Genomic DNA, 27,270 nt, shown 5'->3' with positions numbered 1-27,270 from the left:
GACATCCTTTTACAAACATTTGTTAAAATTGAGGACCCCCCTATGTATTTACTGATTGTATTTAATTGCTAGTGTTGAATTAACCCTAAATATGTGAACTAGTGTTTTTTATTAATGTTTATATGGTCATTTTTTTTTTACCAGGACTTTTAGAAGTCTTGATATTTACGTGTTTTCCTTTTTCACTAAATCACTGAACCATGACTAGTATTGTTTAGTTTTCTCCCTAAGTGTTTTGAACCGAAGAACCAGAAAAGGCTGAGTCTTCCAGAAATTTTCTTTAACATGTGTATAACTCTTGCTTTTCTAGTCTTTCCTTCTCTATAATTTTTCTTTCCCTTAAGTATGAGGGGACTTCAAAAGGTCATGGAAAAATGGAAATAAAATGAGTTTACTTTGGTACCAAAAGGTTTTGAAATTAATTCATAGTATTTTCATAATGCACCTGTTTACAAAGTTTCAAGAAATACCTTTATTCATGATAGAACACATACGAGTGCATGAGAGAGAGAGAGCGTGAGCGAGCGTGCTAGCATGCACACACAAGAGAGAGATGGAGCAGCATCCTCTGCAGATCTTGGTCACACTGTGCTCTCTTTCTTCCAGCCCTCCAGCCTGTCAGGATCCTGGGTATGTGCTCACATGCACAGTGTATTTTCAGATTGACTGGGCTGGCTATTTGAACTACATTCAGCATGTGGTTTCCAACTGCACAGTCCAGTGATAACTTACTGACTGTGCCACAGAGTCTGGGCCCCAGTATAAATATTTATCTCATGATTCAGACATTTCTGAACATAAATTTATTTATACATTTCCAAAATCTACAATAGATACAAAAAATGGAGCTGAATAAAATTATTTGTAAATAGTATGTCTAATCAGACTCTTTAAGTCATTGATAGGCTGTGACAGAATGTGTACTTGTCACGCCCAATATTCCTCTATTCAGTTCTATACCTCTTTCATGGTTACATTCTGTATCTTCTCATAATACTTACAAATAATCTTACCAAAACAAAGGTCATTATTTAATAAGTTAGAATATATTGACATATATGTCTTAGGACAGGATGTACAAATTTGACAAAATCTATTTCCAACGATCCCTCATGCCTCAAGAAGCCCTCTTATATTACCCAGTAGCTTCCCTTCTCCTGAAAGCCTCGGGGACCAAGTGCCTTGACAGTTAACTTCACTATTTCTTGGGGTTGGAAGCAATGCAGTCTTGTGGTTGAAGGAAACAGTTTCCAGGTATCATAAAACCAGACATTGCATCTGGCTTATCCAGTATTCCCAGAGTAGCTTGCAGTGGCCACGTGCACTATTTTGAAGTTTCTCATGTGAGCATTCTGCATCATGTCAGGCAGTCCTGGTCTCCGATGACTGAATATTCAGTTGCCCAAATAACTTCTTGTCCAGTCAGGAAAGAAAAGTATAGAAACTATCCTTAGCATCTTTACTAGTTCTTGTCTATTCTGGAAAATTTAGCTTTATTATTTTCTAAACTTCTATTTTCCTAGAACTCATATAGCCCTAGATTATGATCTGTATTTATATTTTTCTTGTTAGAAAAGCTTATAAGAACCAAGTTATTCATGTACTTGCTCAAATACTCAATCAACAGAAGGGAGAATTTCCTATATCTCTGTTTTTAACATTCTGCATGTGTTAGTCCACGTCCTTCAAGAAGCACATGCTGAGATTTAGGGGAAGTGCCTGTGTTAGAGAAACCAGAGAGAGAGCTGGGAGGCCATGGTGCAGGTGGTGAGGCATTGCTCTGTAGTGTCAGAGCCACAGGGGAGACCAGGGTTCAGATCTCAGGTCAACTTGAAACATGCTGGGTGTGTGATTCTGGCTGGCTAGAAGACTTGGAAAAGGGGATATCATAGTATGATGAGAACCTGTCGATGATACTTTTTTTTTCTTTCTCATGGAAAAAGAAAAATAAATATAGAAAGCAAGGATAGAGACATAAATCTGAAACAGGTAAAGAGGATGTAGATGTAGGTAGAGGCATCTTCAGCTGCTAGGAAGTCTAAATAAAGTTCAGCAAAACCCTCCATCAGCCAGACTTGACTGAGAGGCGACTGTCCTACCTCCTAAGAACTGCCTTAGTATTCCCATGGTTCTCAATTTCTGACTGGGAGCAGCCCTTTGGAGATATGGCCAGGGTTAAAACACTAGTGGATTTCAAAGTGCCCTTGATTAGTTATGCTCAGCATTCTCAGGACCACCACATGCTGGTGACACCAGGCACTAAGCCTTTAGTGAAGATATAATCTGCTAAGTGCTACTAAAAGAAGTGTACAAAAAGTACCATATCAGGTTGCAAGCAGTGGTGCCCTGGTTAAAGTGGCTGAGTCCTATATGGCTGACTGTGAGGTTCGAGTCCCAGACATAGAGGTTGACAAAACACTGGGTGTGTGTATGCATGCCCCAAATCCTGAGAGGCGAATGAAGAAGGGATTGCCATTCCCCCTGAGGGGTGCTTTCTCTCTTTTCTTCTATCTCTCACTCTTTCTCTCTATCTCTCTCATTCTGTCTTTCTCTGGAAAGAGCATTCACCCTATACAAACTAAAAACAAGGGGTGGGAGGGAGTGATTAAGAGAGTTGTGCTTGTGCTGGGAAGTCTTTTCAGCTGAACTTTGAGAGATGAATAAACAAAAATGCAAGGGTTTCTTGTAGGTGTGTGCATCTGAAAGGGGTGCTAGGGGTGAAAGGTAAGGTTAGAATCGATTGTTGAAGGCGCAGAATGCATTGCTAAGGAGCGAGGGCTGGACAGTTCGGTTTAGTATGTTTAGGAAGCCCTCTCCCCTTACGCATTGTGTTCATGCAGTGTGCTGGGTCAGGGACGTGCCGATAACTTGTCCTTTTAATTTATGTTTTACGAAGCCAAAAAAGAGCCACATCTGGGCTTAATGGAGAAGATCGTGCATAATGGAGAGATCCTGGACTTTTAGTTGGGGCCAGCATCCTGTGAGAACTTTGGGTTATGACCTTGTAGATAAGTATGTTTGACCAAGAAGAGAATAGCAAGGAGATAGCGATAAAGAGAAGGGCAGCCTGTGTGTATGATCTGCCAAGTGCTATTGTTTTCTCAGTGTCATTATGATATTAGGTTTTATTTCTTCATGGATAGTTTAGTGAGAGATTGGGAGCATTCTGAAGACTGTTACTTCGACCCTACAAAAATATGACCTTTTTTTTTTGATAATTCTCTTCACTTTTAGTGAGTTCATATGACTTCAAAAATACTTCACTGCCTATAATAAAGAGAAATATTACCAAATTTACTTATCACTGATGTTGCTGGGATACACCACTTGAAATTGAGTCTTTTGGTTACATAAATCTGGGATAGATAGGTTCAAAGTCTTTGTTTTATTGTTTTGATTCCGGTAGACCAGAACTTGGTGAAAGAACCAATGTTTTTTAAGTGAGTTGTTAGCAGTGCATTTCCTGAGTGTTTTCTCGAGAAATATTACCAAATTTACTTATCACTGATGTTGCTGGGATACACCACTTGAAATTGAGTCTTTTGGTTACATAAATCTGGGATAGATAGGTTCAAAGTCTTTGTTTTATTGTTTTGATTCCGGTAGACCAGAACTTGGTGAAAGAACCAATGTTTTTTAAGTGAGTTGTTAGCAGTGCATTTCCTGAGTGTTTTCTCATGTCACTTTTTTTTTTTTTTTTTTTTTTTTTTTTTTTTTTTTACCGGAGATCTGGAATTGTCCCATAGGATAGGAAAGGTAAAGAGTGTTGCCAGAGGAGAGAAAAATGTATCTTGGAGCCAGTTCTCATGTTTTCTTTTTCTTTTCTTGGAAAGGTTTTGCCTTAGGGTGTGTGTGCTCACTGGAGAGAGACAGACAAAGAGAAAGTGAGAAATCACTTCCCCCGGGGGGATGGGCCATGCTGCAATCCCTTCTTTTCCATTCTGCTGGGATTTGGGGCACCCACCCACATGACCTGGCATGATTTTCAAGCCACTAAATCTGAGACTTGAACTACGTTCAGCCATGTGGGAGTCCAGAGCCTTAACCACTATGGGACCTGCGCCATTTATGTTTTCTTTATGTCATTAATTCATTAATTTATTCACTGTGTGCTTGTATATAATGCTATTTTCTAGGCATAATCAGGGTGTTATACAGGGAATTGTTGGGAAGAAACTTTTTGCATTGAACAAAATATATGAAAATAAAAATGAATCTCAGTTAATCTTTATGGTTTTCTTTTTTTATCACATGAAGTTTATATTCTGCCTATGGTAAGGTTGGCTGTAATATCTATGCTTTTAGGGGAGAATTTTTCATCCTGTCTCAAAATATGTTCAGTTTCAAAATAGTTATTTAGCTTCTCTTATGAATGTCATTTTAATATACATCTCTCAGGAGTAGGTAAGAGTACTTCAATTTTGTTTGACAAATAATGGAACTGCGGGTCAGAAATATGATGTAACATGCCCACAGTTTCATGAGTACAACCCTAAGACACATGCCTAGGCTTCCTTATAAATATCATCATCTGATTCTCATGATTTATGATTAAAGACTGAAAAACTAAACATTTTAGTCAACAATTCAACAGTACTGTATTTTTAAATGCTCTTCTCCAGTTGTCAATGCTTAATGTGATATCTACAAATGATTTGGAAAAAGAGTCTAAAGGGTTTGTATTTTGTACCTGCTTTTACCCTTTAAGGAATTCTGAGAGTACCTTATTGGTCATGGCAACAGTACATGTGTTTGTTATGTATTTTGAAAAAAAAATGAATACCACAATACTGAAATAAGAACATTTCGGAAAACAGTTGTATAGAAAATCTTTTTTTTTTTTTTTTTTGGGAGAGGTTTTGGCTATAGGGTGCATGCGCTTGCCAGACAGAGACAGAGAGACAGAAAGCGAGAAATCACCTCCCTCCCAGGGGAGATGGCCATGCCACAATCCTTTCTCTATTCTCTCAGGATCTTGGGCACGCACGCACTTGTGCCTGGCGTGAGTTTTAAGCCACCGGGTTTGGGATGCAAACCGCGGTCGACTATATGGGAGTCCAGCGACATAGCCATTACACAAACTGCTGGTCCCTAAAAATTCTCTAAATGTATAAAAGTCTTGGCTTATGGGGATAGACTGGAGCTAGTCATATAATCACTTCTGACTTTTGAAACACCTTCGCAAATAGATCATTACTCTAAGTACCCCTCCCATGTGAAAACGTGTCTTGCTGTTTTTTAATGGTCATTGAAAGAAACTGTTAGGAATTTTGTTGGCATTTCTCATGAAACTAATTGCAGTGCCCACGTGGATATGGGAGCTTGCTAAAAATATGACATGATCTGAATATAATTCTATGAACCACCTGTCAAGTCCTCCAATGCCTTACCAGATCCCTTTCCAAGTTGAAAAAAAAGTTAAGTGCTTTCTTAGGAGACTTCAGGCAAAGCTCTAATGTTTTAATATTTTAACAAAATCCCCTGCAGTAAGATGGATTATAGAAAAATTGACGGAAGTAAAATACTTGTGTTTTGTTGATAAGTAAAAGAAATCACCTTGATGACAAATTATTTGTCATATTTCCTTGAACTTACATTTAAAGTACATAAGGTTTTGCTTAAGAAAAGGCCTCTGGGGACCAGCAGTTAGCGTAATGACTATGTCGCTGGACTCGGACGTAGTCGACCGCAGTTTGAGTCCCGGACCTGTTGGCTTAAAACTCACACTGGGCGCGTGTGCGTGCGTGCCCAAGATCCCGAGAGGAGAATGGAGGAGAAGGAATTGTGGCGGCGTGGCCATCCCTCCCTGGGGTTGATTGCTCCCTTTCTGTCTCTTTCTCTCTCTGTCTGTCGGGCGAGCCCATGCGCCCTACAACAAAAACCTCCAAAAAAAAAAAAAAATAGAAAATGCCTCTGAATTTATAAAGGCACTAATCTTAGAAAGTTTGCATGTTCTAGTACAGCTTAAAAGGAGGTGCTGATCACCTCTGGTCAGAACTGTATTTACTTCCCATATGGGAGCACAGGTTGCATTCATGTGCATTTTATTAGAATATTAAAACAGATGTACCCCAAGGTCAGATTTTGATCCAAAAAGAGAATAGAAAACTCCATAGAAATATTTTCAATATTGCTTAGGAATAATGTGATGTGATCAGGGCTTGGTCGGTGCATTTAGTTAAGTTACCAGTTTCCCATGTCTACTTGTATCTTTTACCAAGATACTATCATATGTCTCCTCTTCAGCATGCTTTCTTTAAAAGGCAGAGTTTTTCTACGGATCCATGTATTCAGGTTTCAAAAACCTTTATTACTTCTTATAAGAATAGTTGAAATTAGTTTTCTGGGAAGGCAGAGAATGCTAGAATTTTGGTATGTATTGAAATGAAGTGATTTGTAGTTATATTTGGAAAATATACCCTGGTAAAATTAGTACGCAAGGACTACTGGAAAAGTATCCAAGAAACAGATAAAACTCTTGATATTTATAGTTTGATTTTTATTTTATAGACTATGTTATTGCTTTATAGTTAATATATCTAATGGAATATTGTTATTTTTAAAACATTTAAAATGTGTAACAATCGTAACATATTAGCATTTTACCGAAGAGTGCCTGTAGTTTTACTTTTCTGCACTGAAAGAAGCCTATCACGTTAATGTATTCTTCGAAAACAGGGGTTTTATCATGTTCACAGTTGTGTCTTTAGCTTATTGAACTATGCCTGGTATATAAGTGTTCATTAAATATTTTTTGACTATTTCATAAGTCTGTCAAAATTGACATGTGTTAACTAGTTTAGTGTAATGGGTTAAGTAAGCCAGCAAATGTGGAACCCAGGCTATTTGGAGTCACCTCTTGGCCCGGTCACTTACTCAGTGTGAGACGGGGACAGATTACTCACCCTCTCTGTTCCTCACTTATCTCACCTGTAAAGTCGGGATAATAATATAACATAGTTCAAAGAGTTGTTGTGGGGTCAAAATCAATTAGGTATTTGTATATGTAAATATATATGAATTTTGTCTGATCTAGAAATTGGAATTAGCTATTTATATAAATGTCTTCCCTGGATGATTAATCTCACCTGACTAGAGAGAGGGGCATATCTGTATTAGCCGACCATTTAAGGACTTCCTTCTGCTCTCTTTGCTCACAGACAGAATGCAAGCTCTTATTGTTTCCTACTTTGAAGACTAAAACTTTCCCCTTTTTGGTCTTCCTTTAGGTATACAGTTGTTTTAATCTTTTCAAATTATTGCTTTGACTCCTCTGTCTGCTCACTTTTCTTTAAAAAAAAAAATTTTATTATTTTTAATTATTTATTTAACTTTATTTATTCATTCATTTATTTTTATTTTGACCAGAGAGACACACATAGAAAGAGAGAGAAGGTGAGAAAGCAAGCCACCAGGTCCAGGATTTGAACCATGGTCACCCATGTGGGAGCATCCAGCACCTTAACCACCACGCCACCCTCTCCTCTCACTTTTGTTGGAACCCTTTAATGATTAACCAGTGAAACCCTTCTCAGAATAATGTGTAATCACCTAAAATAAAATACAAAGTAAACCAACAAAATATATATACATATATACACACACACACACACACACATATATATATATATAGAGACAGAAAGTGAGAAATCACACCCCCAGGGGAGATGGCCACACTGCAATCCCTTCTCCATTCTCCTCTCGGGATCTTGGGCACGCGTACACACGCACCCGGCGTGAGTTTAAGCCACCGGGTCCAGGACTTGAACCGCAGTCGGTTTCATGAGAGTTCAGAGACATATCCATTATGCTAACTGCTGGTCCCATAAACCAAATATATTAAAATACAGTTATCTGTACCACCCTTATAGCCAGGTGGTTAAGGGAGCAGGATGCCATCTGGCCAGCTGCAGTTCGAATCCCAGCCTTGGTAGGTTGAAAAGCATGCCGACCACGTGCACAGGCTTGCCTCAAATCCTGAGGGGATGGAAAAATGGAGAAGGGATTGCGGCATGATCTTACCCCATGGAGCATGCTTGCTTTCTTTCTCTCTGGTGAGCACATGCACACTCTGGCAATTAAATATATATTTTGGCTATTTTTACTTGTTTATTTTTCCATATATATGAATATTTAAGAAAATTTGGTACTTAATAGAAATTGAGATCTTGTTTTATTTTTGATTCGTTTGGCAAATCTTACTATTGAAGAACATGGCAAATGTCCCATCCGATTGAGTTCTTTCATAGTTCTCCTGCGGTGCTTTAACATTGTCAAAAGATCTTATAGATTTATTTGTTTTACTCCTGGGAATTTCATCGTTTTGTTTGTCAATAGAGTAGTTTCTTCCATAATATCTGCTAATGATTGTTTTTTTATATGTGAAAACTACTAAAGCCTGAATAATTGTTGTACTGAACGTCCTCAGGGTTTTAGTAGTGTTTCAAGTAATTTTCTTACGTTTAAGGTGTATATTGGTATAATCTAGGAAGATGACACTTTCACTTCTTCCTTTGCAATTTTTAATATTTCCAATCTATTTCTTTGTCTAGTTCTGTTGTCTAGGGCATATTTGTATTTCTGACGTAAGTGGGAAAAACTTGACTGTCTCTTGATTATGTATGAAACCGTCTTTTTTGGCTGTGCTACAGCTTATTTTTTAAACGGGCGTCCATCTCTTTCTACTGGGTTGTTGGGAAAGTCACGGCACGGTTTTGTATAGAAAAACATAGAAAAACATGTCATGACTTTCCCAATGACCTAATATATTACCAAGATTTTTAAACATCAAAGCTATGTATTAAAATTTGGAAAGCATGCAAATTTAAAGAATTTTGTAAGTGACTCTGATGAATTATATTAATACAGTCCTACTATGGAACTATACTTGTATTCCTACAATAAACTGCACCTGATCGTGTGTTCTTTCTGTCTTACAGATATTTATTGTTATTGTTAATACAATTTTGGACTTTTATCTTGTTATCTATGCATGAATTTGTCCTATGCTTGTTTTTGTTTGTTTGTTTCTTGTCTTGGTGTCTTTAGAAAGGCTTTTCTAATTTCATAAAAATAATTAGAATTAAAAAATATTTTGGGACTGTTCAATATCAGTGAGACTATCTTTCAAGGTTTTATAGGATTTCTCTGTGAAATCATCAAAGCCAGGATTTTGTAAAGATGTAACTCTGACGTATTTTTCTCTTTCTTGGTGGAAAGGGATTTATTTGGATTTCTTACATTTCCAGAGTCATTTTAATAAGTTATATTTTCCCAGAAAATTATCATAAAATTTTCCCTATTAGGGTACCCATTTTTCTGTTTTTCTCAGGCATTGGGATCTTGTAGCCTTTCTATTCCAGCTGCCATACCATCACTATTGCCATCATTTGGGTTTTGTTGCCTCTCTTCTGACATAAATCCTTCATCTTATCTTAAAGCCACAAGCATTTTTTTTTTATTTTGCTACTATCCATAATATACGTGAGGATGTCTTCAGAAAGTTCAGGGAACATGTGTATCATGAAAAACTATGCATGGATTTCAAAATTATTTTGTACCAAGATAAACCTATACTTTAATTCCATGTTCCCATGAACTTTTTGAAATACCTCATAGGTTGTTACTAGATTGGATTTCATACCTTATAGCATCAATTTTTCTTTCATTTATTTTATAGCATCTGGTATAAGGCAGGCTTGTAGAGAAGACCACAGGCAGAGCCCTAATCTCATGGAGCTTGTATTTTAGCAGACAGTATCAGACAAGTCACAAATAAACATGACTGAAAATATATCAGATAGTGATAAATTATGAAAAAATGAATAAGAAACACAATAAAGGAACCTAAGAGAAGATATTGGGTACCATTTTATATAGGGTGGTGAATGTTGAACCGGGACCTGAAACTAATGATAGGAGAAGCCAGTAGGGAAAAGTGTTTGAGGCAGAAGGCTTAGTAAGTGCAGTGGTCCTGAGATGGGACTGACTATGCTTGTCATATTTGAGGAACAGCAAAGAGATCAAGAGTAGAGTTCCAGAGTGAGCTAAGGTGGAAGTAGGAAACAGTGATGTCATTGAATTGTCAGTAGCGTGTGTGATTGGAGGAACAGGGATGATAGAGAGAGAGGTGCCATATCACACAGGACATTGAAGACCATTGTAAGGACTTAAAAGTTTTATTGACTGACATCGAAAGTGGTTAGAGTTGTTTGTTAGTTTGTTTTTCTCTTTTTCCAGGAGAGTGAAATCTGTAAGAAGAAGGGAATTGAGAAAAATAGAAAGGCAAGATATTTAAGGGATATAGAAATGGAGGATTGTCTATTGATGACAATGTGTATGATGGTATCTTTAACTGTGCTGGTGTGCAGTGTATTCATACTGGGAAAATTCATTTTACAAGCTGTGGTGATGTGCAGTGATTGTATAAAATAATAATGAAAAGATTACCACTTTGTGGAGACTCAACTAAAGCGGGCTGTGGAATTAGTTCAGGTGAGAGACAGTGTTAGATTACGTCATGGATGCTTTACTAAAATTTGGGAGAAGTGGTTCAAATTTAGTTGTGCTTTGATGGTTGAGCCATTAGGATTTGTAGGTTATTTGAACATGGGATATGATGGGAAGAGCAACCTTTGATGTCCGCCTTGGGATTTTTTGGTATGAGCAACCTGAAAATATTGCTGCTATTTACTAGAACAGGGAGCACTGCAGAAACAGCAAATTTGAACTGGACATCAGGACTTTGGTTTTGGGCATGTTACAGTTGAGAATGTTACCTCAATGGAGATGTGGAGTAGTAAGTTCAATATTGGATTCTTAAAAGCAAGTGTTTATGAAAACTTCAATTGTCATTTTTATGGGTAAATTCTGAATTACTAACCTCCTAGTCAAGATCTTTCATCTGAATCAGTCTATCGTTTGAGTTTTGTCTTATACTTTTTCCTTATATAGACCAAATCAAGCAGGTTTTATTATTTATGGACTGTTCTAGACTTTTTCCACTTTGGTGCCTTTGTCTATGCAAGTCTTCATACCTGGAACACCTGCCATCTAACTCTTTCTACTGGAATACTATTGAGTCTTCCTAACATTATGCATATAAGTGGAGAGAGAAAAGAGCAATGGAAAGGCAACTTTTTTGTGCAGTTGATGACAGTGAACAGATGCCTCACTATTTTCTTTCTGTGTATTTATTTTAACCTGCGACAAAATGTGCTTCTTGTTTTTAGTGATATTGAGGGGGAGAAGTTCATTTTCTTTTCTTTTTTCTTTTCAGATGGGAACATTTAAAGCACATGATGGTGAATACTTCTTAGAACCTATAATGAAAGCAGATGGGAGTGAACATGAAGATGATCATAACAAGCCACATCTTATATACAGACTGGAGTTAAAGAAGAGCTCTTATTTGCAATCTCATAAGCCTTGTGAAGTTTCAGGTAAACTATGAAGTAAACCTGTTCAGTTGAATTGTGATGATATTTAAATATTTTTATAGATTAAAAGTTAGATATTTCCTTAGCTCTTTTTCTTTACTTATTTATTTAACTTAAACATCTGTTTTCCCCCAATGAACAAATATTTCCTATATATCATAAAATATTACATGCATATTTCAAATAGTAGTAGACTACAAAGATTACATTTAAGTTGAAAATGTCAGTGTCAATAATATCACCTTTCCAACCCTGTTACTCACTTTTATTTCTTTTTGTAACGTGTTTATTTACTTTTTCCATGAGCAAAAGAGATCAAGAGGAAGCGTAGGATACTCAGAATGGATCACAGTGCCCTAAATAGGGTCTTAAGGCTGTCCTCTACCCCCAACCTTCAGTCAGTCCTGGATCATGGGCAAATGTGTCCCCTTTATTCTCAAGGAGGTCTCCAGACCTGAACTGAGAACTTCCCAATGTGGGATTGCATCCCAGAGCATCCCGTTTTACTGCTGCACCACTCTCTGCTTAAACTTTACTTTTTAATTTTTGAGCGTGACTTTTTTTTTTTCTTCTGGAGAGTTTTTAGCTATATGGCGCGCATGCTCGCCAGAAAGACTGAGAGAGACAGAGAGACAGAAAGCGAGAAATCACCCCCTAGGAGGGATGGACACTTGGCAATCCTTTCTCCTCCATTCTCCTTTCGGGATCTTGGGCACGCACGCACACATGCCCAGTGTGAGGTTAAGCCACTGGGCCCGGGACTTGACCCGCGGTTAACTACATGGGAGTCCAGCAATGTAGCCATTATGCCAACTGCTGGTCCCTGAATGTGCCATATTTTTAAAAAATTTCATTGTGATTTTTAATTTTTATAGTATAGTCGTACATATCTGTGGGGTGCAATGTGGGTTTTCAAAAGTTGTACAATGTGTATTTATCAAGTCAGGGCAAAAATCTATCTTTTCCCTCAAATTTTATTATTATTTTGTATTGTGGATATTTGAAATCCACAGTTCTGGTTATTTTGAAATATATCTTGAACTGTCTCCAACTTGCTTTACTTTGGTATGCTATCGTGTTCTATAATACATTTGAGTACTGATTTATTTTTAATTGGCAAACATTACATACTACATGTTTTGAGATACGCGTGTATTGTGGTGTGGTTCCAGATATACATCATCTCAGATACTTCTTGTGGTGAGAACATTTAAGATCTAGTCTTAAGCAATTTCCAAGAATACAATATGTTGTTATTAATTACAGACCCCGTGTTGTGCAATAGGTCTCTTGAACTCCTTCTGTCTGACAGATTTCTTACCCTTTGACTAGCATTTCCCCACTCTCACCCACCTCTAGCCCCTGGGAACTTCTATTCAACTTTTCTATCAGTTCAGCTTTTTTAGATTTCACATATAAATGAGATCATTATGCTTCCTAAATATGGAAATATAAATTTAAATTTGTCTTCCAGTCTCCCAATGTCCAGTTAGGCATTGTCTGTAGGTAACTTGAAATTTAAATCTAAAGAGAGATGCAGTGTATGAGATTCTTTAGGAAATGATCATGGAAAATTTTGATCTGTTAGTACTGTTTAATTTTCTCAAGAGAATTTTAGATTTGATTAAAAAAAAATAATAACTAAAGGCCAGATGGTAGGACATTGTTAACGTGTTGCTCTGTAAGGCTGGACAACATATGAAGCTCCTGGGTTTGTACCCCAAGGCCTCTCTATATACACTGAATACGCATGTTCACCCTGATCCTGTCTGGCTGAGATGGAAAGGAAATCACGGTGTGCAGATCCTATTGGGGATGTCTTCCTCTCTCTCTTTCTCTGAGAAAAATAAACAAACTTAAAAAGAAAAAAATGAACCTATGTAATAACATTGCTCAATTATGCATGTTTTTAACTATACACATGAACTTTGAAAATTTCATGGGATGAATTTATTTTGGTACAGAATTTCTAAAAACGTTATGTATAGTTTTTTCATAATAGTCATTTGCCACAAACTTTTTAAGATCCCTTCTATAATTGAGAATATTTTGTATATCCTTTTTGCTCATGCTTGTGTCTGAGGTTTATCTATTTTGTTGCATGGAGTAGCAGTTTATTCATTTTCAGTGCTGTGCAGTATTTCGTTGAGTACATCACAGTTCAGGTATCCATTATCCAGTTGAACTTTTGGGTTGTTTGCAGTTTGGGGTTATAATAAGCAATACTTCTGTGATTTTCTTGTCTTGTCCCATCTCTTTGAGAGGTTCTCCATGGTATGTTCATAGATACTTGATAATTCCACATTGTTTGCATCAATTTTATAGTTTTAGCAATACATGAAAAGGGTATATTTTCATCATTTTTTCCTATAAAGTTTAGATGACTGAAGCTTTTCAATAGGTTAGAATCTAGGAATCATAGATGTTTACAAAATACAAATCATCACTAGTAAAAATCTTCACTTGTATATTGCTTAAAAGTATTTAAGAGTCATGTCTACATGTGTACATGTATCTTCACTATTTATAGGACAACATACAACGATGTGGTGGAGGAAAAAAACACTGGCATTTATCATCAAAGTACAGAATCGAGACAAAAGAGTGGGATTAGAAGGATTTATTTGCGATTGTAGGTGTCCGTAAACGATGGAGTGGAGTGGAGCTCCAAGCACTGTGATGCCATCTGTTTTGGGATATAATGATATGTAGGCCTTTGAAGGTTTTCCCTGGGAATGCACTTCTTAACCTTTGCTATTATAACAGTGCCATTTTGGAGTGGTTCTCACTGTGTCTAAGGCCGTGTTTTAAATCTATTGACATAATAGATGCCTTTCTTATGCTTTTAATATGAGCATAAGGGTTTCATTTTTATGGCTTCAAAGAAAACACAAATGGGTACAGCTTCACAATAGAATTCTACAGAAGGCAGCTTATGCTTGTTCTGATCTACCATTCAGAAGCAGCTTGTTTAATGAATTGTTTAGCTTCTTAAGAAGAAAACCACCAAGTAGACATTCTGAATGCATAAATGTTTCACATAATGATATGCAGGGTTTTGCATTCTCAATCAGTGTTCATTATCAGCAAGCAAATGGTTCAAGGAAAGCCTGGCCCCTTTGTTTTAAAAAAAAATTTATACAACAGATTTTTATAAAAACTGCAAATGGAAAGCTATGGGATTTTGTTTTTTTACACACAGTGCACTTTTTGCCAGTGTTTACTTACTAAAATGTAAAACTTGGTATCCCTTCTTTTGAATTCTTAAGTTATCTCCATTTTAAAATATAATTAACATATACATTTTTAATCACTAATAAAGGCAATTAATTAATGCCCCCTAAAATAGCTATTAATCACCATTTTGTTAGTGTAAGTGGAGAGTTGTGAATATAATTAGTAAAATGTTCTAAGGATTTGTTTCCTTCTCAATTCATATACTATTGTCAAGAAATACTTACAGGGCTTTGATATTCTTCTTCCTTCCTTTCTTCTTGCTTTCTTTTTCTTTTTCTTTTAAAAAAATTTTTTATGTTTTTTTTTTTTTCATAGAAATTGATGTGTTAACTGGAGAAGGGGGAGAGAGAGAGGGGAGAGAGAGAGGGGAGAGAGAGAGAGGAGGGAGAGAGAGAGGAGGGAGAGAGAGAGGCAGGAGAGAGGAGAGAGAGAGAGAGGAGGGAGAGAGAAGAGGAAGAGAGAGGAGGGGGAGAGAGGAGAGAGAGAGAGAGGAGGGGGAGAGAGGAGGGGGAGAGGGAGAGAGAGAGAAAGTGAGAAAGTACCTCTCCTCATGAGGAATGGTCCCTATAACCCCTTCTCCTGCATTTCCCCCTCCTTTTGGGATTTTGGGCATGTAGTCATGTGCATCAGGCATGTTGTTCAAACCACAGAATCTGGAGCTTGAACTATACAGTCAGCCATGTGGGATCCAGTTGCCTTAATCACCACATCACAGGCTGGCCCTGATCTTACATATTCTAATGGGAGAAGTTTCAAGAGGATCATTCAGATAGGTGGGCCTACACATTTTGCGCATAAACTAAGGTGATTAAATGGACAAGGAAAAGTGGCTTAATTTTTCATATTTCTATCAATGGTTTTAATTCATTATTACCCTAACATGTTGTGGTTCATGCAATAGTAACATCAACCTTGATCAAATAGATAATTTTTTTTTTTCAAGGTCGGAGTTTGCCATGTGCCTTGAGGCCATACAAATTAGATTGGTAACTAAACTAGCCAATGTGAATACCAGACCCTCAAGATAGCAAGCATATTCTAAGTAAAATATAGTAGAGATGTCAAAACAAGCAAACAAAAACCTCAGAAAATGAGTAAGTATCAATTGAACATTTCACAACCACCTCTACCAAAACCAAAACTAAACAAAATAAGTAAAACCCAAGAGGAAAGAAACCCTGAAAAGATTGCTGGAAATGGAGAGGGGAAAACAATCTCTGAAATCTGCTAGGTGTAGTTCTGCTGGTGCTTATTTTCCTAGGGCAGATCAGAACTGGTGTGGGATCATTTCTTCTGTCAGCCCCCACAGCCTTGCTCACGGCAGTAAGGGTCAAGGATGGAGCATTTCTAGAGCAAAAAGAGAGGCCTGAATGCAAGGAAAAATGAAATGTATTTAAATGGGTTTTAAGATAATGTTAACCAGTTTTAATTTCATGTGTGTGTCCCCTGAGTTTGTCTAAATTTATTTTTATAGGCTTCAAGTCCCTACTATCATAAACTATTAAAATTGGCTAGAGCAGGGGTACAGATTAGAGGGAATGTAGCTTTTGGATCCTCAAAGTCCTGAAGTGTGTGGAGAAGAGTAATTTATGTACTGTTTGAAGAGAATAAGGTGCAGTTTTGTGAGAAGTGTGGGGAGTCTAGAAAGGTTCGCACGCTGAAGCCAAATCTAAAAGGACTTTAAGGATTTTGATGGCTATCTCATAGGCATTGGGAAAACAATGAAATTGAAAGCAGAGATATCATATGATTTTCTTTTTAAAAAACGTACTAGTCATTTGACATAACAGCATTTTTTTAAAAGATAATTTTGGATTTGAATGAGAAGAGACAGAAGGCACGGAGGCTGATTTAAAGAAAAAAGCTTTTGAATGAAATATTTAAGTGTCAAACAAATAAAATACACATAAAGAAGTAAGTTGGAGATAATTCCTTTAAAGCATTTTGCCAGGCTCAAATGAGATGTGAAAGATTCATTTGTTTTGTTGAGTAATTTATTTGAATAATCTTTCTGTGAATAAATGAGAGTAGCCTTTTAGATAAAATTATACATATAGACAGATTACTTCCCTGTTTTTAAAAAAGGATAATAATTCAGCATTTATCTGGGAGAAATCCAGATGGTTTGAGAGTCCACAGTTCACTTAGTAAGCTGGCAGTCAGGGAACACAGTTCTAGTTTTGCTTCCTACTTACTTAGAGACCTGTCTGAGTTTTACCCAGAGTAGGTAAATGAATAGTTAATGAATTTAATCTGTTGCCTTAAAAAAAAAAATATTGTCTTAGTCCATTTCCTGTTGCTATAACAGAATATCACAGGCTGGGTGATTTATAATGAACATAAATTTATTTAGGCCATGCAGTAGAGGCTAGGAAGTCCAAGCATCTGGTGAAGGCCTTCCTGTCATGTCATAACATGGCAAAAGATAACATGCAAAAGAGGTTAAGGTCAAAGAAGACTGAATTTGTAGGATAACAGGCCTAGTCTCAGAATAACAGCATTATGCCATTAATCACCTTTGAAGAGTTTCACCTCTTAATAGCATCACCATGGCAATTGAATTTCAATATGAAATTTATTCTAATAAGTATATATGTGGTTCCATTTTAGAATTGTGTTCTCTTCCACTGGGCAATTTGTCCATCCTTGTGTCAATACCATACTGTCTTAGAACTATTTTAAGTCTTGTATGTGGGGAAAAGCCTTTCACTTTATTCTGCAGTCGCCTTGTCCTATCCTTTTCTTTTTCCTTTTTGAGAGAGAAAGAGGGAAAGGTAGAGAGGCAGAGATAGGTATTTTTGATAAGCCAGGATCTCGCTGTGTTGTGATCCTCATGTACCAGACTCTCAGTGAGCCTGGTCTACAGACGTGCACAACTGTGCTTGTGTATTCAGGTTGCCCTGAGAACCGAACTCATGTCCCCTTTATGTCTTCTGGTCTCCCAAGAAGTGGCACTGTGGCAAACTTTTGCTATTCTTGACCCTTTAAACTCACATAAAATTTTTGGAATCGGCTCATTGAATTCCACAAAAGGGAAAAAAAGGGACTTTGATTGGATTTCATTGTGTCAGTAGATCAGTTGGTTAGAGAAGTGACATCTCTATAATATTATGACTTATAATCAATCAGTATATTATATCCTCTATTCTTTAATTTCCAAAATGGTATTTTATTTGTAGAAATCTTGTTCATCTTTTGTTAGTTTCTTTATGGGTATTTGTTATTGTTGTTGAATGTTTCTTTTTGCTGCTATTGTTTTTTTTTTTTTGGAGAGGTTTTTGCTATAGGGCGTGTGCACTCGCCAGACAGAGACATAGAGACAGAAAGCGAGAAATCACCCCCCAGATGGGATGGTCACGCCGCAATCCCTTCTCCTCCATTCTCCTCTTGGGATCTTGGGCACACATGCACATACGCCTGGCGTGAGTTTTAAGCCACTAGGTCTGGGACGCGAACCACAGTCGATTATGTGGGAGTCCAGCGACATAGCCATTACGCTAACTGCTGGTTCCCCTTTTTGCTGCTATTGTAAATGGTAAATTTTTATTTTTAAATTATTTCTTCTACATGAAAATATACAAGTAGCTTTTCATATTGAAATACTATTCATTAATCTTATAAATTCACATATTCTAATAGTCTACTTATTGATTCTCTTGAATTTTCCACATAGAAATCATGTCAGCAGTTTTTCAGTCTTTCACTTCTTGTTTTTCTTGCTTTATCACATTTGTCAAAATTTTGAGAACAATCCATAAAACTAGCAATGAAATCTTTGCCTTATTTCTGGTTTTAGAATAAATACTTTTAACCTTTTAGCTCTTTCTAATTTGTAAAATATCTGTTACAGGTTTTTCTTAGGTATCTTTATTCAGTTGAAGTTTTCTGAAATTTCCAGTATACTTGATATTTTAATTCTGAATGGATATTGGATTTTATCGAAACGTTTTCCCTCTGCATGTACCAATGCGTTTTTGTCTTTTTTTAAATTTTTTTTATTTTTTTACTTATGTTCAGTTTACATAGTGAATTAGATGAACTGATTCTCAGATGTTAAGTCCACCATGTGTTCTTCTTGCCAGATTGAGTTTGGTAATATTTTCTTTAGAATTTTTGCATCTATGTTCATGAGTGAACTTCATTTGTAATTTTCCCTTACTGCATAAGAAAAGAGCAAGGAACATGAGGACCCATTAACATAATAAAATGGTTGACCATAGGACATGAGTTGTTTAAGGACATTATTTTTATTTTATACAGTTGATATTTACTTAGGTTTATTCACCACATAAAAGAGGGAAATGGGGGCCAGCAGGTGGCATGTTGGATAAGGTGTTAGATTTCCATATGGCTAACTGTGGAGTCCTGCATCTGGTGGCTTGAAAATCATGCAGGGCATGTGTGCATGCATGCACGCCCAAAATTCCAAGAGGAAAATGTAGGAGAAGGGATTGCTACATAGCCACCCTCCCTGGGGGATGATTTTTCAGTTTCTCTCTATCTCTGGGGAGCACAGGTGCCATATGGCAAAAGCCTAAAAACAAATAAATAAATAAATTTTTAAAAATGGGGAGAAGTAATGAAATAACTCAGTGGATTTATGGAGAGCAAGACTAGAAATTTTTTAGTCTAAAAATGTTAGATCACTTATCTACCGTGTAGTATGTTTTATACTTTTTCTTTTGCCTACCAAACACAGAATTACAAATGCATAGTGAAGTAAATCTGAATCCTTGGCTTGTACTACTTAGCTACTTATTGCTTTCCTTATGAAACGGAAGCAAAGGTTCTAATGATTTGCAATTAGACTTTGATTCAGAATTGCACCATTCAGAAGCAACCCTATTAAAGACATAAGACTGGGCAAGTCTCACAAGCATATTTGCAGGACACAACTTCGTGAGGAGGGTAGTCCATGTTCTTGGCTGGCCTGAGTATGTATTTCATACTTTGTTACAATCATTACTGCTGGAGAGAAAGTTGGAACCATCACCCAGTTGGGTGGCAGATACACTGTTTTCCAGTAGAAAGCTTCTCAGACCTCTGGACCTACCCTTCTTCCTTGGGATTTCTCCTTTGGAAGAAAGCTAGAAAACTGAAGGTTAAAACAAATCAAAGCAAAAGAAAACAAATCAGAAAACCTTTCTCCACAATCTGACCTGTAAGTCTGCAATCTGCAACTTCTATTGCACATATTTAGTTTTACCTAGCTTCTAGATTAAATTCTTAAATAGTATTGACAAACATTTTAAAAAAGTGGTTTATTAAATTAGGAGATATAATACAACATAAAATAAAATACTACTTATTCAAAAAGAGTTCACTCTCTAAATAATTTCAAAGCTTAGTATTTTTCCACTTGTGTTCAAATTAAAAATAGTGGCTTAACAGATGGAAATACAATGTGAACAGAACTCACTCCATAATAAAGATATTAAATACTGTAAAGCTATCACATAGAATTTCAACTCTAAAAACGTTAAGCCCATTTAGTGACTATCTTTTAAATAAATATCTAACTTTTTAAATTTTTCAAATTTGAAAGATATCTTTAGTATTTATTATTGTTTTAGGTTTTTGCTAGAGAGTGCATGAGCTTGCCAGAGAGAAATCAACCCCCAGAGGATGGCCACACCCTAATTCCTTATCCTTCACCCTTCTGTTGGGATTTTGGGCACTCATACACATGCGCCAGTGTGATTTTCAAGCTGCTGGGGACTGAATTGTGGTTGGCCATGTGGTAGTCCATTGCCTAAACCACAATGCCTAATATTACTTAAAAATCTTTTAAGAAAATATTCAAAGTTATATGAACAGTTCATCTGAGAATTCTATTGTTTTTGTTTTGTTTTGTTTTGTCTTGGAGAGATTTTTGATATAGGGCATGTGTGCTTGCCAGAAAGTCAGAGAAACAGAGACAGAAAGCAAAAAATCCCCCCCCCCCCCGAGGGGATGGCCATGCTGCAATCCCTTTACCTCCATTTTTTTCTCGGGACCCTGGGTGCACACACACACGTGCCCGGCGTGAGTTTAAGCCACCAGATCTGGGACTCGAACCACAGTCAACTACTGGGAGTCCAGCGACGTAGCTACTATGTCATCTACTGGTCCCAAAAGAATTCTATTGTTTTTAATTAAAAACTATTTTAGGAATTAAGAATGAAGAAGAGTAAATGTAGTTTAAGAAATAAATTATAATGGCCAGAGTTGTATTAGAATAAAGAATGAGTTAAAATGCAAGCTCGGATTACCTTTTTTTAATAGATTTTTGCTATGGGGTGCATGCACTTGACAGACAGACAGTGAGAAATCAACCTCGAAGGGGAATGTCCATGCCACACACTCCTCTTGGGATTTCGGGCATGTATACACATGTACCTGGTACGATTTTCAAACTGCCGAGTCCAGGACTCAAACCACGGTCTACTTGGGAGTCCAGTGCCTTAACCACCACACAACCTGCTGGCCTGCTCAGATTATATTTTAAATTTTTATTAGTTATAAATTTATTTTTCAAAAAATACATATTTTTTGAGAGATTTATTTTTTTTCTTGCTGTAGGGCATGTGTGCTTGCTGGAGAGACAGAGACAGAAATCGATAAATCACCCTCTGGGAGGATGGCCATACCACAATCTCTTATCCTCTATTCTCCTCTCAGGATCTTCGGCATGTGTGCACACAGGCTTGGTATGAATTTTAAGCTGCTGGGTTCAGTACTTGAACTGTGGTTGACAACATGAAGTCCAACAATGTAACCATTACACCATCTTCTGGTCCTCAAAAATATTTAAGTCTGATATTACAGAGTTTTGGAGTCAGCACGTACCATGGTGATTAAGGGGCTGGACTCCCACATGGTGGACCATGGGTTGAGCCCCATACCTGGTTTGAATATCTTGCTGGACACATATGTGTGCCCAAAATCCTAAGAAGAGAATCGAGGAGAAGGGATCACAGAGTGATCTTTTCCCCCTTTGAGGGGGGTGATTTTTCACTTTCTCCCTCTCTGATGAGCACATATGCCCTATGGCAAAAACCAAAAACTAAAAACAAAAAGTAGAGAGTTTATAATGTCATTGGAAATACTCATACTAATAATTCATTAAATTACCTAATGATAATGTTGAAAACTAGTAATACTTGAATTGATGGAACAAATAGGTTATGATAGTGACTAATGTGTACTTTAAGCTAGCTTTATGATTTGGAAGATATTTTGAATTTGTAGCGCTAAACTTATGTAAAGCCATTTCTGGTATGATTCCACATACATGGGGCAGATTGTTAGCTATTGTGAGACATCTTGCTTGGGAGCAACACATGTAAAATTTTGAAAAATGAAGGTGAATGCATATTATCTCCCATTAAATCATAGTGAGTGGATATGGCTTAGAAAAGGATTATCTAAAGCCTCATCTGGAAAAAGGAAGGATAAGGTTAATATGGTCGAATCATGTACTGTTGTCAGTTGCAACAGTGTTATGCCATATTCTAGTTTCAGCAGCTACAGTACATTTGCAAGATAGCTTACTAGGCATCAGTGTTCAGAGTGAATTCTTCATAAATAATGTTTCTTTCAAGAATGAAATGCTACCTTCTGTTTACATACTCACATGCTAGGATGTAGATTTAATCCATTGATAGAAGATTCCCAAACATGTCTTTTCAAAGAGTAGCAGAGGGGGGAACCAGCAGTTAGCGTAATGGCTATGTCGCTGGACTCCCACGTAGTCGACCGCGGTTCGTGTCCCGGACCTGGTGGCTTAAAACTCACACCGGGCGCGTGTGCGTGCGTGCCCAAGATCCCGAGAGGAGAATGGAGGAGAAGGGATTGCGGCGTGACCATCCCCCCTGGGGGGTGATTTCTCGCTTTCTGTCTCTATGTCTCTCTCTGTCTGTCTGGCGAGCGCACGCGCCCTACAGTGAAAATCTCTCAAAAAAAAAAAAAAAAAAGAAAAGAGTAGCAGAGTAGGAGTTTGGAATATCATATGACTTTATATCCGATTGTCCATCTAAATTCTTCTGACCTATTGTATCAGTTGGTCTCTTAGTCTCACTTCTTTACTTAGACTATCTGATAAAGGACAGGATTTGAAACTGTGAAAGCACTTTATACAACCAAAGGGCCACATAAGTTTCCTCTGCTTTTATGCTCTTCAAGTGTAGAGATGGGATGCCAAAAGCTAGAGAGAGACAACAGGTGCATCTTCTCTTCCATTAAGAAACATTTCTAAGGCTTTGGATTTATGAATGAATGTGTGCCTGTTTTGACCTCATGATCTAGGCAAGTATACTTGATTTGGCTTGTTAGGAGAATCTGTCTTATGCAACTCTAGGCAAGCCCTGTGGGTTGGCGTCTTGAGTATGTGGAAAAAGAAAGAGTATTTACTCTGTGACAATTGTCCAGTGTGTTTCTTTGTCCTGTCAGCATGCATAACGGAAGGAACTAGAATTTCTTGGTGTATGTAGGATTAATGTGAATAATTTGGGGGTTTCCAGTGCCTTATTTTTTTCTTTCATGGTCACTCATGAAAGGACAGAACAAGCTCTGTCTCTGGTCTTTATTCTAAGCAGAACTAAAAGCCCTTCGGTCCAAATCCTGGCTCAACTTTAGCTTCTATAGTGTAGGGAGGACTAGACCCCATATTTCCATGATTATGACTAGCTAATTCCTGCCTAGTCTTCTAGGAAGCAGTATTTTCCATTATGACGCTGGTTACTAAATTCTCAACATTCTGCATGTATGACCGCATATGACCTTTAGAAGAGTCAAGTGATATGGAATTCATGAATAACAATTGATATTGAGGAAATCTGAATTCATTTCTTTGTTATGCCACTTAATCAGTTCATGGCTGTTGCAATTTTATTTAACCTGTGTCACATGTCTCTGTACACAATAAGAGTAACCAAATCAGAGATGCAAGGAAGACTAATGATGTAAGGATTCTTTTGTGTTTCAGCAGGCCACAGGCAAATCTGTAATCTGCAAATTTATTAGAGTAGGTGGGGCTCTAATTACTAACTTACAAAACTCTTGGAAGCAAAGCATTACAAAATATTTTATAAACTACAACCCATAATTCCAAAGTATTGGATCATTGGCAAAGTCATGCTGTACCTTTCTATCTTTTTCTGTGTGAAAATGCATCGTGACTCTTTCTGACACCCAATAGTAGTTAAGTTTTCTAATAATGAGAAATCATAGAGTACTATGGATTTTTGTGTGGTTTTATGTTATAGAATATGACTTGTTTTTAAAATAATATGTTTTACTAACTTTGTTATGATGAGCACTTTATTTAACCTTCCTGTTCTCACTTTCTGCATATATGAAATGAAAATAGTCATAGTACCTATAGCAAAGATTTTTTTTAATACTAAAGGAAAGAACATATATCCAGTATACTGGTACCTGATACATAATAAACATTATAACATTTATTATTATTATTAATATTAGTAATGATATTGACAAGCATTGGATCCAGGAAACACTTTAAATAATGAGGAAATAGACATTAGATTTTTACAATATCTGATATAGTCACATATTTATTTCCAAGGATATCTAGATCTTTGAGCTATGAAGTAGTCAACAAGTGGTTTGAAATGTTGGTATTCTAAGATAAGCATCATTTGATTTTATGTCCTCATTTTAAAAATGTATAGTTATGTGCTATTAGAGAAGTGTAAAATATACCTCCACATCTTGTCAGATAAAGAGCGTCAGTACCAAGTCTAGTCTGTGTACACACACCAGAGTGAATTTCATACTGATATTAGGAAAGACAAAAACAATTTATCTGTCTTTGAATTGCTGCTGTTGTAATCACAACGAGCATTTCTCCTACCCTAAAGTTCTGGCCTGATAAACTCTTTGTTTGATCCTCAATATATTCTTTCCCTTTTATTTTTTTTTTCTCCTTCAATCATTCTTTTCTTATCTTTACTCCATTATTCTTCCTTTCTTCATTCCAACTCTTTTTCCTTCTTCTTATGAACATTTGTTGAGCACTTGTGAAAAGCTGAACACATTGCCCAGCCATGTTCGCTGACTTTAGGAATCTATAGCTTGGTGGCAGTAGTGGTGACTATATTTAGTGTGAGCTGGTGGAAAGAGGCTTAGACTTTATCATTTGAGCAGTGAGGACCCATTTTATCTCATCTGCAATAAGGATGAGGTGAATGGGATTATTTTTAAAATGAAACTCTTTGGACATAAATAAAAGAAAGCAGATTAAAGGTGGCTGAACCATGGGAAGACTCTTTGTATCTAATTTTGCATTCATGATTCTAATAATGTTCTAAGGTGAGAAGGACCTGAATGAGTATAGAGGCAAGGACATCATTTGGAAGGGGAGCAATGCAAGAAACACTTGGAAGAAGAAATGCCAAAACTTGGTAGCTATATATGAAAGGTGAAGGAAGGATAGGAAGACCCCAATGGTGGTGTGATGTTCTGAGTATGAGTTATGGGTATTGGAAGGCTATTGCTCATGTTAACAGAAATAGGAAGGGGCTGGCAGGTACATGATGGTTAAGGCTCTGGACTTCCACATGGATGACCACAGTTTGAGTCCTGGACCTGGGGCTTGGTTCCTTTTACTTTCTGGTCAAATTAAAAATAACAATAATAAATAAGTAAAATTATTCTTTAAAACATAGAAATAGAGAAATGGGATAGGAGAAGAAAATGATAAATTGAATTTTTAAATTTTAAATATGAGGTGCCAGTAGTTCTCAAGGAGAACTCTGAGCTTGAAAATGTATCATTGTTTCGTAAAAATTTATTACATGTTTATAGTCTTATGAATTGTTTTTTTAAAATCATTCTCTTTGCATTTAAAAATATACTATGCTGAAAAAGGGGTTATGTTCACTGATGTCATTTTTAAGTTTTTGTTTTTTCCTAATGGCCTGATTATTATTGTTGCATGATGTACATGATTTTATAGTTTGGCTTGATCCAAAATAGTTTGAGTCATAATGCACTTGTTATTAATAAAGAACAAGACATCAGTTTAACATTTGACTCAAGAGAACACAAATAGAAGGGGAAACATTGCATAGAAATGATGTAATTGGATGGCAAATGTTTTTTGAATAATGGCAATTTATGTAAGGTATTTGGAAAGATCACTTTATCATCATTTGTTATACTCCTTAAGTATAAATACCAAGAAAAGGTAATGACATTAAATGTTTAGCCTGTAAAATAATAAGAGATGCTGTTTTAAAAATATGTCATTTTTTTGGAATTAAAACAATAAAACAAGCTCATGCAGTGACTTACAAGGTCACTGAGTTACTAAAAGAAAACATTTCATAGTTTTACTTAACTCCTCTTCTCTCACATCTATCCAATAGCCAGAGTTAAAAGTTTGGAGTGAATATACTTCCATCCCTTCTTACCTTATTATGTAAATTTTGAGAAAGTTTGTTTTTGCAAAAATGGGATAAAACTATACATAAGACCTAAACTTTTTACTTAAAAATGCTTCATGAACATTCTTCCATATCAAAACACATAGACTAATTTATTCTTTTAACAGCTGCATACCATTCCATGATTTAACTATTCTTCTATTGAGAATTGTTCATTTAAATAGTTTTGAATTTAATAATTTTTTCATAAAAGCTTTTTATCTGCTGAATCATGTGGAATCATAATCTATCTTTAGATTTTGTGGAACTTCATGGTGACTGCACCGTTTTACAATCCAAATCTCACTAACAATGTATAAGTCTTCCAATTTCTCCTCCTCCTTCCAACACTTGTTATTTTGTGGATGTGTGTGTGTGTGTGTGTGTGTGTGTGTGCATTTATAATAGCCATCCTAATTAATGGTGTGAAGTGATATCTCATTGTGGTTATTAATTTGCATTTCCTAATAATTGGGCTGTTGAGCATTTTTTCATATGCTTATTGGACATTTGTGTATCTTTTTTGGATATTTATTCAAGAAAGTCTTTGATTATTTTTCAATCAGGCTATTTTTGTTGCAGTTACTGAGTTGTAGGAGTTTTTAAAATATATTTTGGATATTAATTAATCAGATAGGATTTGCAAATGTTTTCTCCCATTCAGTGTTGCTTTTTCACTGTGTTGATTGTGTCTTTTTTACAAGATGCTTTTATTTTTGATATAGTCCCATTTGTCTATACCTTTTACGCTATAGCCTGTGTTTTTTGTATCATATCCAAGGAACCATTGTCAAATCCAATGCTATGAAGCATTCTCCTTACCCGTTTATTTTTTCTTTTAGGAGTCTTATACTTTGGGGTCTTAATTTTATATTTTAATCCATTTTGAGATAATTTTTAAAAGAATTATTTAATTTCATTTATTTATTGTTATTCTTAAGTTTGATGAGAGAGAGCAAGAAAGGGAGAATGAAAAAGCAAGTCACCAGGTCCAGGACTCAAACCATGGTTCACCATGTGGGAGACTAGCATCTCAACCACCATACCACCTGCTGACCTGAGTTAATTTTTCTATGTCGAATAGTCTTAGCACGCTCATATCAAAGATCATTAAATTATGTACATAAGAGTTTATTTCTGGACTCTCTATTCACTAGGTGTATATA

General features: G+C 36.4%; 1 protein-coding gene across 1 annotated transcript in view; it reads left to right on the top strand.

Annotated features, from left to right (window-relative positions):
• The window catches only part of ADAMTS20 (ADAM metallopeptidase with thrombospondin type 1 motif 20), a 183,356-nt gene that overhangs the window by 4,196 nt on the left and 151,890 nt on the right, over window positions 1-27,270 (top strand). Inside the window, exon 3 of the mRNA XM_006168548.1 lies at window positions 11,279-11,441. Within this exon, the coding sequence (XP_006168610.1) occupies window positions 11,279-11,441 (163 nt within the window). The remainder of the gene's footprint in view (window positions 1-11,278; window positions 11,442-27,270) is intronic.

The sequence above is a fragment of the Tupaia chinensis genome, unplaced genomic scaffold (genome assembly GCF_000334495.1).
Source record: "Tupaia chinensis unplaced genomic scaffold, TupChi_1.0 Scaffold145870_1, whole genome shotgun sequence".
Classification (NCBI taxonomy): Eukaryota; Metazoa; Chordata; class Mammalia; order Scandentia; family Tupaiidae; genus Tupaia; species Tupaia belangeri.
Note: the sequence above shows the minus strand (reverse complement) of the source record. Positions and strands in the feature narration are given on the sequence as shown.